The following is a 19579-nucleotide window of genomic DNA, read 5'->3' as shown; positions in this document are numbered from 1 at the left end:
TATGTGGTTCAGATAAATTGTGACAAGGTGGAGGATTGTGTGTGTAGTGTGCTAGGTACTTGATATGAAATTGAAAAACTCAAACTGATTGTTCTTATGCTTTCCCGATCAAAAAGAAATATGAAGAGAAAGAAAGGATTGATCTTCGTGGCGAGATGGCCTATAGAGTATAAATATGTGGGTATCATCAGAAGGGAAATGATCTCTGAGAAATCAGAAAGTAGAAAGCAAAATCGCCCAAGCCACAAAATCCGGTAGATGATGCAAAGATGCAATGGAACAAAAGGGAGAAATCAAGAGAATGCTCAAGTCAAGATGTCAGTAAATAAGAAAGCAAAAAGAAAGAATCAAGGAAAGGCACTATGAAAGCGCCACAGCAATTCCACGAAAGCCATAAAACACCAAAAATGCAGTCTGTAACTTTTCCGAAAGCAGAATAAAGATCCCCAATGGGATAACCCAGTTCATTCCTCCCCATGCGCATCGCAGGAACGGCTCCGCGAAGCCTGCCGCACCCCCTTGGACCGCAGCGACGGGGTAGACGGCATACGATGAGGGATACGAGGCAACTTGGGCATGGCCGAGTAGCTCTGTTTCGGCTCCCGCTCCATGTCCTTACCGCTACTATCTGTCTCTGTCTCGCCGCTCTCATCGCTGCTTTGTCTATGACCACCCACAATGCGGAGTGTGAGATTGAGCTCGCGCTCGAGCTCCTTTTGCGCTTGCATGCGCTGACTCGAGCCGTTGAGTTTCTTGCGATACACTCGCAGAGTCCGGCACAGCTGCTCGGTGGATGTGTCTAAGCTTCCGACCTCGCTGCGCGGGGTTGTTTTCCCGCGGTTGCGGAAGTCGATGGATGTGCGGCGGTTGCTGGTTCTTGCGGTGTGTGGTTTCCGGGGTGTTGGGGTTTTTGATTTTGGGCTTATTGGGGATGGGGACCGCCGGTGTCGGTCTTGCTTTGGGCCCGGGGTTGGGGAGAGGCGGTTTGGAGGGGAGGATCTTTCTGAGACGGCGTGGTTTTTTAGTGATGATGGTGCTAGGGATAGCCGAGACAGCTTGCGGAGTAGAGTTGGAGAGTGCTCGCGGATAGGTGTTGGTGTTGGAGGATTCGGGCTATCCGGTCGTTGAAATCCGGCGAGTTCGCTGCGGGAAAGGACTTTTCGGAGAGGGGGCCTTGCCGCTGTCATTTCTTTGACGGGGCATTCGTCGTCCTCCCGTGTGTTTGCAAGGTCTGGGGAGACCTGTTGCTGGACAGATAGGTTCCATATCATCACAATCCCGTCCATACCGGCACTCACCACTGTGCGCTTGGTTTGGGACCCATCGGACTTATCACGCTCCTCCAGAAGTAACACATCGGTTACACCTTCTGTATGGCCAAATTCACCAGTAAGGAGCTGGTCTCGCTCTAGATCATAGACGCGAATAGATTTATCGGTGCTCGAAACACCTATAAGAACCTTCGGAGTCTGGCCTGAGATCTCGGAGGCAACTGTCAAAGAGCCCAAAACCACCGCATCAGCTGTCTCCGAATCAGATGCCTTGAAACTGTGAAGTTGACGGCCGGTTGGGATATCGAATTTCGAAACACAACGGTCCATGGTAGAAAGGTATAGAATGTTCGAGTCGTCGGGACAGAGTGTCATCGACACGGGGGAAGCCTTTTGAGTGATGACCCTTGAGATCAGATAGGCAACAGATGTGCCACAAGCCACCTCGCGTGTCGCGCGACCTCTTATGACAACGGTGCGATCTGCGGAGCACGAAAGCAATTTTTCACCTTCGTTGATGAACAGCAACTGATTAACAGCCCCGACGTGATCGTCCATGGTTTGAATCAACTGCAACTCGTTGTCCCGTGTCTCGAATAGTTGCACCATCCGATCACGCCCAGAACTAGCTATCAGCCAGGTCTCGTCCATTTTTTGGATGGCCACATCCGTAATCTCTCCGCCATGGGCGCGCGCCTCGTTGAGGCAAGTCCAGTCGGCGTTCGAAAAGATTCTGCATCACAGTCAGCTAAAGAACATTCGGTTCATATCCTAATTTTGTACATACCTCAACACACCAAACTTGTCACCAGAGACAAACCAGTCCGCATTCTCAGCGGTCCTCAGAACTTTGAGTTCGTTTGCCGCATCGTCTTCTTTTCCGGGAAATTGGTCGAGATCGATATTCTTCGATCCTCGACACTTCCCTTGTGCATCCCAAAAGTTCACCGTACCATTGCGAGACCACGTGAAGAAGTCTGCAGACAAGTTATTGGGAAAATCCATGCGACAAATACCGAGAATCGGGTCCCGATGGGCCGGCATGGAAGCCTCGCCTGCCTCCTGTTCACCATCTTCACCTAGAGTGTCAATCGGGTAGACATGAATCGCGCGGGTTGATTCAACAGTAACCAGATGAGAACTAAGAGACCCCATGCAAGTGATCGCCGGTGCCTTGCCTTTCTTGTCAAGTGCACTCTTTTCAAGGCGCGCAGGAGAAGTCGGCGTGGATGTTCCACGTAAGACTTCAAATGATAATCGCTGCATTTGCCTTCCTCCTCCACCTACCCATATGGACTCTTGGTCAAAGTCCACGGCCAACGAAGTGATGCTGAACCCAACTTGCTTTACCGTGATCAGCTTCTGAGATCCTTCACGATCATCGAAAAAGCAAACTGCGCCTGAATCTGTGCCGATTACGGCCTCGTTTTGGGATATACTGCTCACACAGGTGAAAGTATTATCGCCTAGGGTGCCCAGTAGACAATTCCTGCCGGTAAGTGCTTTTGGGGCAAAACTGGGCGAGAGGGCAGCTACCTCGACATTCAAACGTGACTTGGTCGGTGAAACAGGCCGAATCGCCGTGGGAAGACGCCAGACCTTAACATGCCGCAGGCCGGTCCTAAAGAAAAACATTAGTTGACTGCTAAGTATCCCCATCCGATCAAACGTACGTGACCAAAGTATGGCCGACCCAGCACATATCATTGATAAATGAGGTGCATTTATTCACAGAGTGTAACTTGGCCGAGCCATTCTTGAGGTTTACTGTCCACATAAAGAGAAATCCATCGTTTGGATTGCCGAGCGTGGCCAAATATTGAGAGTCTGGGCTAAACGCCAGGCTGCGAACACCAAAGGTATGCTCGTTTAGAATGGACAGAGGAACATCAGGTAAGGCATCTCTCGCTGTCGAAAATATCAAGACTCGAGGATTATAGCCAGTCTTGACGTCGTTAGCTGCCGTTGTTGTGGCAATAATTTATATCTCGATTCCCACTTACCTCTCCCACTGCAAGGAATCTTCCATTCGGGCTGATTGAAACACTCGTCACTGCTTTGATTCTTTCCCTCGAAGACCATCCACGTGGACTGCCGATGTCGATGACTTCGCTCGACGGAGACCCATTGACATTAAGATGCGGATTCGACCGGATATGGGAAAGGGATCGTGATCTGGGGTCCGGGCTGCCCGGGGGAGTCGACTGGTTGTAAAAAGAAGTTGACGGGTTGACACTCGTCGCGGAGGGGCGGGCTCGGAAGAAGCGTTGTGTTATGTTGTCGTTCTCGTCCAATTCTGCAAGAACCGCTGCTGATCCAGCACATAGCGCAAAGCTTCTGCTCTGATCATGGCATGAAAATCCGTTTGGGGTTGTAGTTGTTGTGCCGATGACGGTTTGGAGGGACAAGGAGGATTGATGGAGGGTCTTGCTGGGGGTTCGTGTCCCTGGTCGGAGGACTGGAGAGTTCGAAGGAGTGATTTTCAAGGATGCGCTGGGTCCAGCAAGCTTGCTTTTTGCACTGGGGTGAGCGGTGGTGGCCATATCCTCGGGGAGGCGGTCGGCGCTTCAATGTCCTCTAAGAGCGTGGGATATTTGCATGTCAAGCAAAGTTCATCAGACAGGTTTGAGGATGCCAGTGAGGCTGTAGTAGGCGTCCGGAATTTTTATGTCGGAGAGTCGGTCAGGAGACAGTGTGGAGGATTGGTAGAATTAGTGGGGGCAAGCTAGGATGAAGCTCTGATCAGCTAAGTCCGATCTCTATCCACACACACATCTATAACTCACCAAAAGAGGGTATAGGACGAGAAAAGTCAACAAACACGAAGCTCATTCCGCACTAAAGCAGATCATTCCAGTCAGAGGAATCTGAACCTTCTGGATGCCCCTGGCTCCATGGGGTTATTTGGGCTTTTTGCTTGGCTTCTGATTGGCCTCTTGGATTTGAGGAATTACCGGATTCTCACTTTTGAGACCGAGGGACTTCCTTCGATCTGCGGAAAAGCGTGATATGAACGGTGGGTCGTGTACGCACAGGTCGCCGCACTACCCGCACCATCGGCTCAGCGTGAGCTTTAATGGGAGTATGCTATACTCCGTACGTTGGATGTGATTAAATCGCAAGATCACATCAGATCAGATCAGATCAGACCCAAGGGAGGCTCATGGGAGGTTCCACTACCGAAGGCCCACAGCTCCGATTGCTCGTCCGATCGTTGCATTAATCTTGGAAGTTTCCTCGATTCAGTCTCACGTGCCTGGAATACGATCTCGTGCCCCCCGATGCCCTAATCTCACTGGCACAATTCGACCTGTCCATTGCGATACATCGGCAGCTCCGGTGTTGAACTTCTTGGCAATCTTACATGCCCATTTCTACCAATCAAATAGATCTGTACCCCGTAAGCACGAAGATCTCTACACATGTGGGATCTAACCCGTGACAATCTCCTTCACCATCATCCACGTAGTAGCTCTCCCCGGAATTTCTCAGGAAGCTCCATGTTGAAATGCAACCTTCACTTAAGATAAAGCGAGTAGTCTTGGTAAGCTTTGGAAGGTTTCGGGTAGTTATCCCCATATCATATGACTTGCTATTATGTGTCTTTTTGGTGTCTTTCATATTGCTCTTCGTAGAATTCTGATACTATCATGTGGCTTTTGTGTTCTAAACTACCACATAGAGTCATCATAGAGCATATACACTGGTAAAGTATCAATTAAATACACCGAGAGCGTATACATATCGTAGGCAACTTGATACAATTGCAGAGGTAAAACTATACCGCACTTTCAAAATACTACCTGGTAATACCGCGGTGGCATACTTAGTTTGTCGCTCGTACTCGCGATAGTCGCAAACTGAGAGATCGCAATAGATGGGGAAAAGAATGAAGATCTTATTTTATATCTTGGGTTATTTGTTACTACTTGCATATCATCATTCGTAGCCTTTAGTATGGAATATAGCAGACATGAATAGCCCCATGGTCTTATATGAGAGACGTACAGCTTATGTTGCCGAGTTATGTATTTCTTGCTCTCTCCCCCTGCTACTCTCTTTAATGTCTGATGTCACCATGTCTGTTCAATTAGACAATCGCCAGTCGATTAATGACTATTGCCGTTCTTATGCAGAGGATCAACTTATTGGAGGCACGAAGTATGGCAACCAGGTCGTTAAACTACCGGGTTGTGACTTGGTGGTTAAGTTCGGCCGTTAAGTCTCCCCCTACGAGGTAAAGAATCAGCGAAAAGCGTAAAAAAAAACCAGATACCATTATAGTCCCTTAGGTTCATTCATTTTTTATAGGCAATGAGGGTTGGGGCTATATAGTATCGGATTTGATTCCGGGCAAAACTATTGATCCTCTTCTGAACTCTTACATTCTTAGACTCGCTGAGTATTTTCACTCTATTACCGCCGATAGCGCTGGTAGCCTATGTGGTAGCCCGTCAATTGACTTACTCTGGCCCGAGTCATACCTAGTAACTGGAGGAATGGTTCAATAGCCGGTTTTCCCCAAATATGGCAAGGCTCAATTTGATCTTAGCCTATTGGTATTTTATCATTTCAATATAGCCCCTCCAAAGCTTCTCTGGTTAGATGGTGGCCGTATTTGTTTATTAGACTGGGCATCAGCAGGGTTTTATCTGAGGTCATTGGAATTTGCCAGTCTATTCTTTCAAGAATATCATTCCAGCCAGACGCATCTGAATGCCGTCGGTTTTGGCTCTGGGCGTGATGAAGAAGAGCTGCTGCTACCAGGCATTATACAACAATGAAAGGTCCTCCTTATAAGTCAGCAGAATTGCTTGTCTCTGTGAACAACGCTGAGCCGAAAACCAGTCGTTCGAGGGACATTTTAGAATGGTCTTCGCACCATCGATAGGCTGATTCCACCTTTCCTTTTCCACTACTACCAGCACCACAACTTCTGCGTTGAGAAAGGGACAACCTTCTAATGGTAATACCTAGGTAGTGTCCCATAGGACTAGTCAGATTATCAGATGAGAGCTAAAGCATGATCGATGTTGGTACAACTTATGTCGGAAAAAAGGTAAAGAACGATGTATATAGTTCTGGCGTTTAGCAATGCAATTTTCAATACAATAATGCAGCTGCTCGATCTTCTACAAATTAATGTATAGAGTTACAAAGTCTTATCAATAGCTATTGACAATAAATTCCAACAACGTGCACCTGTATGTAGTTGCTGAGATACAAGGAGGTCTTGCTATGTATTTTGGGGCTCGCTTGTTAGTTCTCTTATCGCCACCCGGATATTTTCTCTTCGATGACCTCTGGAACTTCCAGATCTCACATTATCTATCAACTTTGCTCTGCTCGTCACTCCCTTTTTTCATTCATCTACAACATATTCCCAAGATGGCTAAATGTGCTGCCTCATCGAGGCTGGCCCTGCCTGCCGTTCTGCGCAATGTTTTCCGCTCTCAGCTCACCAGCGCTTCTTCAAGCCCCTATCGCCGACCTCTTGCCTCCGGTCCTTTTTTCTCTTTGAATATCCATCTTCAGAGATCCTTCCGTTCAATTTCGCGCTTGCATGATTCTCAGAATGATCAACAAACACCCGCAGCCCCTGAAACCACGGCTGTCGCCGATGACACCCTGCCTTCTCAACACAAAAAACCAAAGAAAGATTACGACTCATTCGGCAAGACAGGTGGTTGGAATACTCATAAACGCCACCCCAAAGATCAACGAAGGGACCCTGATAGTACCGGAAGAACCGACAGAGAGCGCAGAGCTTTCCGCAACGAGACTCGCAGGGAGGTGAAAAAAGAACCTCGCAGGGATTGGCAAGACAGAGCCGAAAAATCGAAACAATTCTCCGAGAACAGAGGAAAGAGAAAGCCCGAGAACTGGCAAGTGCAAAAAGCCGCTCTGAAAGAGAAGTTCGCCGGTGGTTGGAATCCACCTAAGAAGCTTTCACCTGATGCCCTCGATGGCATCCGTCATCTTCACGCGAAGGCACCTGAACAATTTACGACTGCTGTCCTCGCAGAGGAGTTTGAGATGTCTCCGGAAGCTATTCGCCGAATTTTGAAGAGCAAATGGCGCCCATCGGAGGACGAGATGGAGAGTCGGCGCAAGCGATGGGAAAATCGGCATGATAGAATCTGGAGTCGTATGGCTGAACTTGGTCTTCGCCCTTCGACAAACCGCACGCGAAACCTTTCGGATTTCCATGTGCTGTATGATGACAACAATCGCGAGCGAAGATAGTCGTCTGTGTACATGATACCATGCTATATATGGGGTTTTGAGTTGCGCTTGTACAATAAATAATATAACCTAGAGGAAACAACATATCTCTTATAACTAGTAATTGGTTGCAGTATGGAGTAGGGTGGGTATCATGGCATTTAGCCCGTAGTTCGGGGTTTAGTTCGGGGTGGAGCTAGGAGCAAGGATATCGTCGCCACAACTCCCCCGGCAACACATCTTCAACTCTCCAACCAGCATGGTTCATTCGAGTTGACAGAATGCTAATGGCGGCATATTTCACCAAGCTTCGACCTAATTACAGCTCAACGTGCCGGCAATTCCCTCCAGACCTTGGCCCTCGAACCGCAGCCCACATGCTGAGACAACCGCCATGCCATCCAACATCCAAGTCTTCGTGAAATGGAAGGACCAGACTATCTTTGCAGGAGAGGATGTAGAATGTACTATAACATTCAAGAACGTGGCCGATACTGGCGCCGATGCCAATAACGCGGGTGAAGGACAACATTCACGGAAGGTCTCTCGAGTCGCAAACCACACACCCAAGTCGAACTCGGAATCTTTCTTCGGATTTAAATCGCCCCAGGCTCTCTTTTCCGGTCGGCGATCATACTCCATCAGCTCCCAACGGAAGCCTTATCACCGGACGGCCTCGTCCCTGAGCTCTTCGTTGGTCGGCTCCCATAGCTTTCCTCCGAACAGCGGCCCCTCTACACCGCGAGAATGGCAACAAGGCCACAACCATAAACGATCCGTCTCAATCCTCTCCATTGATAGCGAAGGCCAGACCGATCCGACACCTTCTCCTTACAATCGACGTCAGCCAGTCAGGGGTCATGGGCGCTCGGCGAGTCTCCAGGTTCTACCGCGGAGGAACAATAGCTACGAGGATTCTTACAAAAAAGGTAGATGATGGACAGTGCAAAACATGCGAAGGGATTTTCAACTAATGAGTGTCTCGTATCAGCGAGAACTCCCTCTCATATTTCTCCGTTTCCATTGACAGAGGCTCCCAACGAGCATCCCAATGGCAATCTGAGAGTCGATACCTCCCACTTGGGGCGAGCCACCCAACCTGGCTCTCGAGCGACGAGTCCAACAGGTGCCATAGAGCCATTGCGTCCACCTTCCCGACGGCCCCAACCACCTCCCCTCGATTTTAAGTTTCCGCCCGCGGCTTCAGCCGATTCGACTAACAGTCGCACCGTGCGCACCCCATCACCAAAGTCGGCGACAACGAACGGTACATCATCAACCGGGGGAAGACCCACTCTCAAAGATGTACAGGGTCTATCTGGACCGGCGCATCAGCAACTAACTCGGATCATATCAGTCACAAGCGTGAACGGGAGCAACCGGAGCAGTGGGGAGTTCTACTCAGTCAGCGACCACTCCACCGAGACCCTCGGATCAGAATACACGAATTATTCTCTCCAGAATGGGCGAGCTCCCTCCATGCGGCATGCGCGGCATCATTCAAGCGTAGTTGCATCTCCTGCCAAAGCCTCCAACAGCCAGGCGCTGCTGATGGGCTATGCGCAGGTTAACGCATCATTCACGGTCGATGGGTCGTTAGTAAACCAGTCCGCCTTCGACGAAGTCAAGCGAAAGGGAGTTGTTGGTGGCCAACCGAGTTCAGGCGGACTTCCTGGCCGCCCAACGCCAACAGCCGAACGACCACGTAAGAGCGGTGGGTTCTGGGGCTCACTCAGATGGAACACTATCGAGGAATCTATCAATGGCCTTCTTTCAAATAACGAGTTGGACGGATTACGAGAAATGCGTGGTGTTACATCGTCGAGATCAATTCCGCTCTTGTCCACCTCGCAGTCGCTGCTTTTTGTTGACCTCCGACTGGCACCAGGAGAGGAACAGTCGTATTCCTTCTCTTTCTCCCTTCCCAAAGGACTCCCGGCGAGTCATAAAGGAAAAGCAATCAAGATCTCATATAATTTGGTCATTGGAACTCAGCGGCCTAGCGGGCCTAACGAGCCCCAAAAGGTCAACCGCATCAACATACCCTTCCGTGTTTTTAGCGGCGTGAATGGTAAGTTACATTCTTTGCTTTTCCTTCCATCCCAATTTCTCACGTCCTTATAGAAAAGGGAGACATTCTTGGCCATGACTTGATGTCACCATATGTACTTCTACGGGATGAAGCGAAGGTCCAAAAGGTTGGGCCAGTGATGCCTGTGTCAACGAAGAACCAAAGTATTAGCAAGTCTCACCATTCCGCGGCCGACTTCCTTGGTTTTGTGGATGAGATCTTGGAGCAACGTGCGCGTTCCAACACGCTGTTCCCACCTGGTGCTACGCCCTCGAGACGACCTAGCGTCGAAGGATTACCTCAGATGCTTACTTCCAAGGATGTCATCGATATTGCTATCCTTCGAAGTAACCAGGCTGTGAACTCTCGCCGCAGCCCCAATCGCTTTGAGATTGCCCGCGAGGGTAAACGTATCGCAGTGGTCGTCTTGAACCGACCAGTTCATCGACTTGGAGAGACCATTATCGCCACAATGGATTTTGGAGATGCTACGATTCCATGCTACGCTGTGCGTGCCTCGTTAGAGACGTCCGAGAAAGTCACCCCTACTTTGGCCATCCGGTCAAGTGCCAGTATTCACCGAACCACACGGCGCATCCATGCTTCTCTGTTTGAGAACACACTCCATGCCACCCGAGTGGCTTTCAGCCCTGCTATCCCCATCACAGCGACGCCTTCAATTTTGACGAGCGGTGTGACCCTCGACTGGGAGTTACGATTCGAGTTTGTGACATCCAGTGTTCGAGGCGATCAAGGGGCCCCGCCATCAGGCACTCGCTTACTCGAGGCCTTGTCATCGGATGATCGCGGCACGGTGCTGTCTGCCATGGAACATCTGAACTGTGAATCATTCGAGATTGCTATCCCGCTGACGGTTTATGGAGAGACTGTTCGAGAACGACTGCCCGAGGAGAATGAAGGCTACCCAATCTAGAACTCCAGATGTACACCACAGGTATACCAGATGAACATGTGCTTGCCTGCTGTGCAGGTTATGCTTGATCTTATTTTGATTAAATATTCCCCTTGTGCCATCGAGGGAGAAACTCCCAGAAATATAGACCCCACCAGGCTCTAGACTCCCATGTATAATTGATACTATATTTGAATCGAAAATAACGACAGTGCGACTGCTACCAAGTATGTAAATGTAAAATATATCTTATAGTCTGTGACGTCGACGCGGTAACTGGGGCAACGCGGTCAGTCAACCGATCGGATCTGGGCACTTTATCAACTCTGGTGGAGCTGAAACCCGATAACATCTCTCTCCTTGCGCTTCTCTCGAACATATCATCCAGAATTATTGTCAGGTAGGTTCATTGGCATTATCTGCACGTCAGCGCATCTACACATCTGATGGCGTCCCTCAAATATCGGACAGCGACTAGTATCTAACATTGGAATGCAGGCACATCGCGATCAGCGCAAACCCCGCCGAAATACACCCCTACCGAAGGGATTACTTTTTTTTCCTCGAGCCTGAGAGAATATGGCTTCGTTCATCACCACCATGTCTGTCCCCGCTACCCCTCCTGCTGCCCATTTCATTTCCCCTGGGGAGCCTGCCTCTCGCTCCCCGCAAGCACTCCCTTCCGTCATCAGCCCTTCCGTCGTGTACCACACTACTCGCACTTCCCATCTCCCCCTCTCGGAGCCTCCATCTTACCTGTCGCCGGCAGTGCGCGCACTCAAACAGGGCTGTTTTGGACTAACACCTCCCAGCAATGCACGCACACGCGCCCCCTTCAAGCCCCGCTCGTCCGCCAAGGGCACAAACAGTTATCAGCTACGACAGTTTGCCGAGGCTACACTTGGAAGTGGTAGCTTGCGCAAGGCCGTGAAGTTGCCCGAAGGCGAAGATCAGAATGAATGGCTCGCCGTGAATGGTAAGAAACATCTTGCGGAGTTGTACTGGGGGTATCTGCTAACGTTTTGGCGGTCTAGTGGTCGACTTCTACAACCAGATTAACCTCCTTTATGGCTCAATAACTGAGTTCTGCTCACCGCAGACATGTCCCGAGATGAAGGCTACAGATGAGTACGGTGCTTTTTCGACAGCTCGTTGACCCCAGCTTACACGTTTGGATAGGTTCGAGTACCTCTGGCAAGACTCGGAGAATTTCAAGCGGCCAACCAAGATGTCCGCCCCGGAATACATCGAACATTTGATGGCCTGGGTTCAGAGCAACGTCGACAACGAACAAATGTTCCCTAGCCGAATCGGTGTCCCATTCCCCAAGACCTTCCCTAGTCTTCTCCGCCAGATCTTCAAGCGTCTATACCGTGTCTACGCCCACATCTACTGCCACCATTATCCAGTGGTAGTGCATCTCGGCCTCGAGCCTCACCTCAACACCAGCTTCAAACACTATGTTTTGTTCATCGACGAGCACAAGCTGGCCAGCGGGAAGGATTTCTGGGGACCGCTGGGTGATTTGGTCGATAGCATGTTACGCAGCGACTAAGGATTGAATCGGGATATTGGGTAGTGATTGTGTTTTGCATCTGATCTCCGCAGTCAGGGATACTGGCTGTTCTACGGAAAGGTGTCTTAATGGCGTTTCGGGTGCGGCATGCATTGCAGTATTTTAGCATGGGCTTTTGGCGTTTGGGGCTTGACCTGACGCGAAGACCGAAGCGATGAATCCATGTATTTTTTTTTTCTGATTTGGTAACAAGAACGCCTTGATGGTTATTGTAGGTTATCGCAGATGAATCTCCTTTTCAGTCTCAGCCTCGGGGGAAGCAGATGACAAAAAGAGACAACCACATTGTTATCCTTCTTCCTGTTAAATCCACTCTCCATACTCCGTAATAGCCTACGATAACCTACAATACCCAATCATTGGTAGGCCACCAGATGCACTAATTATAGCTAATATGCCGCTAATCTGAGATTTGATCAATCTCATGTTTCCTGCTGCATAGTTGACCCGAAACTCGATGGATCTCCAACATCACTAGCGTATGGATCTCGCAACTCCTTTGAGAGTCGAAGATATGCCCAGCCGCCAAGCAATTATACAGACACGTGACTTGGTCCTTGTGTGCGTACACGTGACCACGGGAACATTCGGCCCGGAGGTCTCAACCTTGCATCCTCGAGAAGCAAGCACTCCGAACGTCGATATCACCTCCTCAATCCAACCCTCTGCGTCTCTCCTCCCTCCTCGAGGCCATTCCTCCAGCCAATTGCACAATGATCTCCGCTCGCTTCGCCCGCGCTGGCCTGCGTGCCACCCAGTTCTCGGTTCCTCGCACCGCCGCCGTTAACGGAATCAGGACCTATGCCACCCCGGCCCAGGATACCCGCGCCCCCGTCGCCCTGTTCGGCGTTGATGGCACTTACGCCTCTGCTCTGGTATGCACCTCCATCGCCTCGGTCTTGTCGCGACCGTGTGCTTCGCCTTTTCGCGACGAACACCCCGTCTTTCCCCGACCCCTCCCACACTCTTCAAAGCAGTGTTCAGATCCTCATCAAAACACTGCAAGCAAAAACCCGGAATGAATTACCCTTCTAACCATCCTCGTGAATAGTACACCGCTTCCGCCAAGTCCGCTGCTCTCGACCAGACTGCCCGTGCTATCGCCAACCTCGGCGAGACCCTCAAGGGTGACAAGAAGCTCGTCGGCATCCTCAGCTCCCCTATGCTCACCGACGAGGACAAGAAGGCCATCGTGGAGGAGCTCTTCAAGGTCGCCGGTGCTGACAAGGCCGACAAGGCCGGTGTCGTCAAGAACTTCCTCCAGACTCTCTCCGAGCACAACCGTTTCAGCTCCCTCGAGGGTGTCTGCGAGAAGTTCGCTACCCTGATGGGCGCTTACCACGGCGAGATCGACCTCCACATCACCAGTGCTCAGGTACGTACTCCATGAGCTGTGTTTCACTCGCAGAAAAAAAAATAAGGATATAAGCTAAAAGTTTGTCCGCAGGAGCTCGATGCCAAGACCATTAACCGTCTTGAGAAGGCCATTTCCAAGTCTCAGTTCAGCCAGGGCAAGAAGCTCAAGGTTATTACCAAGGTTCGTTACAATCGATGGAATTTTTTTTTGTAGCTATTTACTAACTCATTGACCAGGTCAACCCTGACATCGTTGGTGGACTCATCGTTGAGATTGCCGACCGCACCGTCGACCTTAGCGTTTCTTCTAAGATCGCCAAGATGAACAAGGCTCTTTCCGATGCTGTGTAAATGTAAATTAGCCTCAGTGTTTGAGGGGATGGTTAGATTATAGCATATCGTCCCGGATGAACGGTAGCGTTCGTAGGGGAAAAGGGGGATTCTAAGATTCCACTTTCTACCTCCATTTTGTTTTGTTCTCATTACTTCAATTGCACAGATTCATCTATAAATGATGTCTTATAGATCGATGTTTGCCTGAGTCCTACAAGGTACGGTAGACAGCTTGTCTAGTGGGTTGATCATTTGACTCAATCTGTTTACCTTGATGTTTGCCGTCCCTTTCGTATGTCTGGACCCGAATTGCCGGTCTGATCGCTGGTTAATCTGCGCAATGACTTTTTTATTTCTATATCTGACTTGTAGGAGTGCAAGAGCGGTACGTGATACACCCACAAGGCGAGCAGCTATGTCCCTTCTATTTGGGAGCTCATGATATCATTGACGTCTACTTCGCTACCAAATGCTCTAGAGATCAAGACTATGCTCCGAAATGCCATGTATGAATGGGTTGGAAATGATAGATAGCAGGAGATGCAACACATGTGAAAAAGGGAAGAGTAAGCACAAAGAAGATCGTGACTGTCGTGTCCAGAAGTAACTAAATAGGTCCAGAAGCAACCAAATAGGAAAGCGGCCAGGAGAGAAGAGAAAGAAGAAAGACAGATATCAAACGAGGACGATCGGAATGCAAAAGTTAGACAGCATCCAAAGCCGAAGAGACTGCCCCATTCTACTAATTATCCCTGTCAACCTGCGTCTCAAACTCATCCTCGTACGCAGCAATCGAAGCAGAGCTGCGCACTCTCTGCAGCTGACTCTCCACATAGTGATTAACATGATCTTGGGCATCAGCGTCCGCAGTACTACCCCTGCGACTGGGCCCACGACTAGGACCACAACTCTCACCATCATCATCCAAGACGGTCGACGCAGCGGGTGTAGCATCGCCGGAGTAGAAGTCACTCCGGTTCCCGATGGAGCGAGTAGTCGACGAGCGACGAACAGACGGACGGCCCGAGCTGCGCGGTCGTCCAGAACGGGAGAAGATATCGTCGAAGTAGTGCGACGCGGCGGCGAAGGGCGACCGCGGCGTCTGCGGTAGACGACAGTTGATACCGGTGTCGTGGATGATCTTTGCGATCAGACCTGTCCATCCGCACTGGTGCGATGTCCCCAGCCCGCGGCCGTTGTCGCCGTCGAAGAACTCGTGGAACCAGAGATTGTCTTTCCAGTGCTCGTCGAAATCGAGGAGGTCCGAGCCGCCGTTTACAGCGCGGCGGCCTTCGTCGTTGCGGGCGAAGAGGTGCTGCATGCGGTGCTGCAGTTCTTCTGCTACGTGGCCGAGGTTCATGTAGTCCCCTGAACCCTTGGGACACTCGACTTTTAGGGTGTCTCCGTAGAACATGTGGAAGCGGAGGAGGGACTCGACGAGGAGGAAGTTGACGCAGAGCCAGATCGGGCCACGCCAGTTGCTGTTGCCGCCGAAGAGGGAGGAGTCGGAGTCGCCGGGGACGTAGCCGACCTTGAAGGTTTGGCCGTTGACGTCCATGGAGTAGGGGTGGTCTTCGTGGTACTTGGACATGGAGCGGATACCGTGCTTGGATAGGAACTCTGTTTCGTCGAGCATTCGCTCCAGGATCTTGACGAGACGGTCTTTGCTGACAAGGGCCAGTAGGAGTCGGTCGTCTTTGCCGCGGCGCTTCATGCTGGCGATGTTGCGCTCGGCTATGTCTGGTTTGTTCTCGATGAACCAGTCCACTCGCCGCTTGAACGAGGGGAATTTATTGATGAGCTCGGGCTCTAGGGTGAGAACCGCATACAGCGGGATCAAACCGACGAGGGACCTAATGGGTAGCTGCTGGGTCCATGGCCCGCCGTAGGAGATGGCATCGTAGTAGAAGCTGTCATCTTCGTTCCAGAGGGACTGCACGGTGTCATCGCCCGAACGGAAGGTCATTGCATCACTGATGAGCAGGAAGTGCTCGAAAAACTTGGATGCAATGTCTTCGTAAATGCGACGGTGCTTAGCCAGCTCCAGGGCTATGTTGAGCATAGTCAGACAGTAGAAGGCCATCCAACCAGTACTGTCAGCTTGCTCAAGCACACCACCAGTGGGCAACGGCTCCGAGCGATTGAATAGGCCGATGTTATCGAGTCCCAAAAAGCCGCCCTCAAACACATTCTTGCCACCGGAGTCCTTGCGGTTCACCCACCAGGTGAAGTTCAGCAGCAGCTTTTGGAACACACGTTCCAGGAAGTCCAGATCCTGTCGTCCGTACATCTTCCGCTCAATCTTGAACGTGCGGAACACAGCCCATGCGTGTACGGGAGGGTTCACGTCGCCGAAGTTCCACTCGTAGGCAGGCAGCTGACCGTTCGGGTGCATGTACCACTCACGGGTGAGAAGATCGAGTTGCTTCTTTGCGAAATCGGGATCCATCATAGCCAGTGGGATACAGTGGAATGCAGTATCCCACGCAGCGAAGAATGGGTACTCCCAAGAGTCTGGCATCGATAAGATGTCGTCGATGTACAGATGACGCCACTGCTCATTGCGAATGCCCTTTCGGCCCGCCGGAGGAGGAATTTCACCTGGGTCCCCGTTGCTCCATTGATCCCAGATGAAGTTGTAGTACTGCTTGCACCACATCATTCCGGAGAAAGCTTGACGCTGGATGTTGCGGAGATCCTCGCTCATGGGGAGAGGGTTGAGGTGGTAGTAGAATTCATCCGCCTCGGTGCGGCGCTGTTCAATCACATCGTCCAGAACTTCTTCGTCGACAAATTCTTCCTTTTTACGGGACACTCTGAAACGAACAACGGCGCATTCGCCGGGAGGAACTCCCTCGCCGTTGTTGAAAGCGTACCACGCAGCGAACTTGGTACCTTCGTTGTCTGGGTTGATAGCGCCTTTCTCTTCGTCGACAATATGACGATGGAATGCGTCTTTTACATAGGGGGTGGTGTTCTCGGTACCCCATAAGAACTTGTTGTTAGTCTCGTTCTCGGTGAACATCATCTGAGGCGTAATATCGTCATCGCTAGATCCAACTGGAGGTGATGGCGCGAAGGAGACATATCGCTCGCCGATTGCGCTGTGCTTCGATTTGGCCACCATGGGTCCCTCTTTCTTGATAGATGGTTTTTCCTTTTTCTTCTCGTCACCCCAGCCCCACGTGTTTCTAAACCAGACATGGGGGACGATGTGTAGATGAGCAGGCTCGGGGCCGCGGTTGTACGCGATGACACGGAAGAGCAATTCTTCCTCATCGTCGGCCTCCTTGGCAGTTTCGATGAAGATATCCCAGTAGCGATTGTCGTCGAAGATGCCAGTATCAAGGATCTGGTACTCCTTCTCCAAGCGTGAGCGCTTTGCATTCTCATCGATGAGGTCTTGGTAAGGGAACTTTCTCTGGGGGTATTTGTAGAGGAATTTCATGTAGGAGTGCTATACTCCGGGTCAGCATTCTGAGATAACGGGATTGAATTTAAAGAAGGGTTTACCGTTGGGGTGTTGTCCACATGGAAATGTGCCTCCTTGACACTCTCACCATGATTACCCTGAGGGTTCGACAAACCGAACAGGCGTTCCTTCAAGAAGTCGCTGTGCTCTCGTTAGATTCCATGACCAGACACGGTCTTCGAACGGAGTCTAGACTTACTCTTCGCCATTCCAAAACGCAAAGGCAATATTCTGAATGCCGTGCGTATCTGATACACCAGCAATTCCATCTTCGCCCCAGCGGAAAGTTCTCGATCTTGCGTGATCGTGGGTGAAGTAGCTCCAGGCGTCACCGTCTTCGCTGTAATCCTCTCTGACTATACCATGGTAAAGCGGCATTAGCCCGCTGTTTCTCGATTTGGTATGATTTGCAGATCTCACCTGTGGCCCACTGTCTCTCCGCCTATACCAATAGAGCTTTTAGCACTGCCAATCTGTCTGTTTCAAAGCTATCCAAGGCCTCGACTTACCACATAGGGTCCCCAGCGCTGTCGAAGTAGTTAGCAGGAGTGTTCTCAAGCTAGTTCCAAGTTAGAGAGATGTTACCTTCCAATACTTGGTTCTCTCGCGGTCTTCCTTTAGGCGCTTCTCTTCCTCGGTAATGACCTCTTTCCCATCGATTAAGACCATAATGGCGATTGCAAAGCAGTAGCCAAGTTAATGCCAAACAAAAAAATATATGAAAATGAAGACGAAGAGAGGGGGGGAAGCAATCGGCCAGAATGGAGGGGAGTCCTGTCGAAGGTGCAGTCTGTGCCAACCTGCGGCCCTGGAGAAAATGACGTGAATCACTGTCCCACCGGTCCACCAGTCGAGGTTCGGGTGGAGAATCGGGTCGCATTAGGGAATGAGGGCCGCTGATTGGCCGATATGACTATGTTCGGTTCGGGCCTGGAAAGGTGTGCAGGTCATGGACCTCGCTTTTGCCCGAAATAGCTACGAGATCAATTGACTTTGGATTAGCTATATAAATAGCTATAAGCTCTTATGTCTCGCTTATTCTGCCTTTGCGTCGAATTTGCTACGTTGTAGTGCTTTACAACAAAACTACCAAGGTGGAAAAAGAGTCCATATCTCACCCCATATAAGGCGGGGAACAAATGAAAGATCACAAATCATGATGGTCTGGCGAGAACTGTGTCGATTTGGTGATACGGAGTGGACGGTGCCCAAATATCGGCCCGATTGTTCTAGCGCTGAACGTTGGCATCGGGAATGTGTTCTTATCATTTTATAGCGCTGTAGCTGAGACATTCATGTTACAACTAAGTTGAGGCGATATGTAGCTTGACATAGCCTGGAATAAGCACAGCATATGTTATAAGCTTGGAAGAAAAAGAAAAGAAATCCAGAGTGGATTGCAATCAAATGAATTGCCACCAGGCCCACTCCCTAGATCCACCTCCCATATCTCTAAGACATATGTACCGAGCACAACTTGTATATCCATCTTTAAGCAGGTTGTTTTCATACGGAACTCTCCTAAGGATCGGTACTATTTCTAATGCGGCAGAGTCTAGAAGAATCGAAACGGTTATAGCAACCTACACGCTATAGATTCTCTGGTGTAAAGATGTAGATTATCCTCTAGCAGGCTACACAGGCTACACAGGCTATCTAGAAAATGGACCTCCGAAGCGAAACCCAAAACCATAACAATCAGGGTTGTCTATATTGTACTGTTGATGTTCACTATACCTAACATCCAAGGACCTTGCTTCAAAAATCAAGAGAGTAACCATAGCGAAGAATTTAAATGAAACAATATATTCTCATGACATCCTCGTCAAACCCTAAGTTATAGGAGCCCGGAAAGGATTAGCTTACTGTTGCCACCATGCAGAGAATCCGTAACAGGTAAGGAAGCATATAAAAGCCACAAAATCATACCCCGCAGCTCTCCAGGAGCTGATAGCTCCGTAGCACATCAAGTCCGATCCTCGAAGTCCGTGCCTGGTTTCTGCGCCTCGACCAGGGAAACAGGGACAATGACGGAATCGAGTGGATAGTTGGGCGTTCAATTTCTGACTGCACGTCTGTGATTGGACGCCATTGGAAGCCCATCAACAAGTCGCCTGCTTATCATTCGGCTCGGGCCTGGGGTTGCAGGACAAGTCCCGGAACTATATCTCCAGTGACTCCGGAGAGGTACATCACCCCAGGGTATAAATATGCAGATAGTATCTCGGGTCCGGGAAGTCTGATTGAAAGAATTCATTTTCAAGCACAAAGGCAAAAAAAAAAAAAAAAAAGACATGGGTGAATCGCATCGCCGTAGCAGTGCAAATGGGGGACGATCTTGGGAATATTCCAAGGCCATATC

The 19579-nt window shown here is 50.2% G+C and overlaps 6 protein-coding genes across 6 annotated transcripts; 4 read left to right on the top strand and 2 right to left on the bottom strand.

Moving 5' to 3' along the window:
- Positions 1-464: 464 nt before the first annotated feature.
- Positions 465-3814, bottom strand: LCP9604111_9596 (WD40 repeat domain-containing protein; the record flags this gene model as incomplete). Its single annotated transcript, XM_039077867.1, has 4 exons — positions 465-2004; positions 2059-2892; positions 2945-3216; positions 3275-3814. The coding sequence occupies 4 exons, from the start codon at positions 3812-3814 to the stop codon at positions 465-467; spliced, it is 3186 nt and encodes a 1061-aa protein (XP_038924416.1).
- A 2845-nt stretch (positions 3815-6659) lies between these two features.
- On the top strand, positions 6660-7517 carry rrg9 (mitochondrial ribosome assembly protein RRG9; the record flags this gene model as incomplete). Its single annotated transcript, XM_039077866.1, has 1 exon — positions 6660-7517. The coding sequence occupies one exon, from the start codon at positions 6660-6662 to the stop codon at positions 7515-7517; it is 858 nt and encodes a 285-aa protein (XP_038924415.1).
- A 373-nt stretch (positions 7518-7890) lies between these two features.
- Positions 7891-10501, top strand: LCP9604111_9594 (putative intracellular protein transport protein (Sat1); the record flags this gene model as incomplete). The annotated part of the gene is made up of 3 exons (XM_039077865.1): positions 7891-8425; positions 8488-9567; positions 9621-10501. The coding sequence occupies 3 exons, from the start codon at positions 7891-7893 to the stop codon at positions 10499-10501; spliced, it is 2496 nt and encodes an 831-aa protein (XP_038924414.1).
- Positions 10502-11080: 579 nt separating this feature from the next.
- Positions 11081-12035, top strand: LCP9604111_9593 (Mob1/phocein family protein; the record flags this gene model as incomplete). The annotated part of the gene is made up of 3 exons (XM_039077864.1): positions 11081-11456; positions 11515-11608; positions 11660-12035. 3 exons carry the CDS (start codon positions 11081-11083, stop codon positions 12033-12035), a joined length of 846 nt encoding a protein of 281 aa, XP_038924413.1.
- A 734-nt stretch (positions 12036-12769) lies between these two features.
- Positions 12770-13763, top strand: LCP9604111_9592 (F1F0 ATP synthase subunit 5; the record flags this gene model as incomplete). Its single annotated transcript, XM_039077863.1, has 4 exons — positions 12770-12931; positions 13108-13431; positions 13504-13593; positions 13650-13763. The coding sequence occupies 4 exons, from the start codon at positions 12770-12772 to the stop codon at positions 13761-13763; spliced, it is 690 nt and encodes a 229-aa protein (XP_038924412.1).
- A 724-nt stretch (positions 13764-14487) lies between these two features.
- On the bottom strand, positions 14488-17886 carry LCP9604111_9591 (uncharacterized protein; the record flags this gene model as incomplete). The annotated part of the gene is made up of 6 exons (XM_039077862.1): positions 14488-17202; positions 17259-17358; positions 17417-17573; positions 17638-17659; positions 17727-17744; positions 17803-17886. 6 exons carry the CDS (start codon positions 17884-17886, stop codon positions 14488-14490), a joined length of 3096 nt encoding a protein of 1031 aa, XP_038924411.1.
- Positions 17887-19579: the final 1693 nt, after the last annotated feature.

This window comes from Penicillium roqueforti (genome assembly GCF_015533775.1).
Source record: "Penicillium roqueforti strain LCP96 04111 chromosome Unknown scaffold_52, whole genome shotgun sequence".
In the NCBI taxonomy this organism is placed as follows: domain Eukaryota; kingdom Fungi; phylum Ascomycota; class Eurotiomycetes; order Eurotiales; family Aspergillaceae; genus Penicillium; species Penicillium roqueforti.
This window is presented reverse-complemented; position numbering and strand designations above follow the sequence as displayed.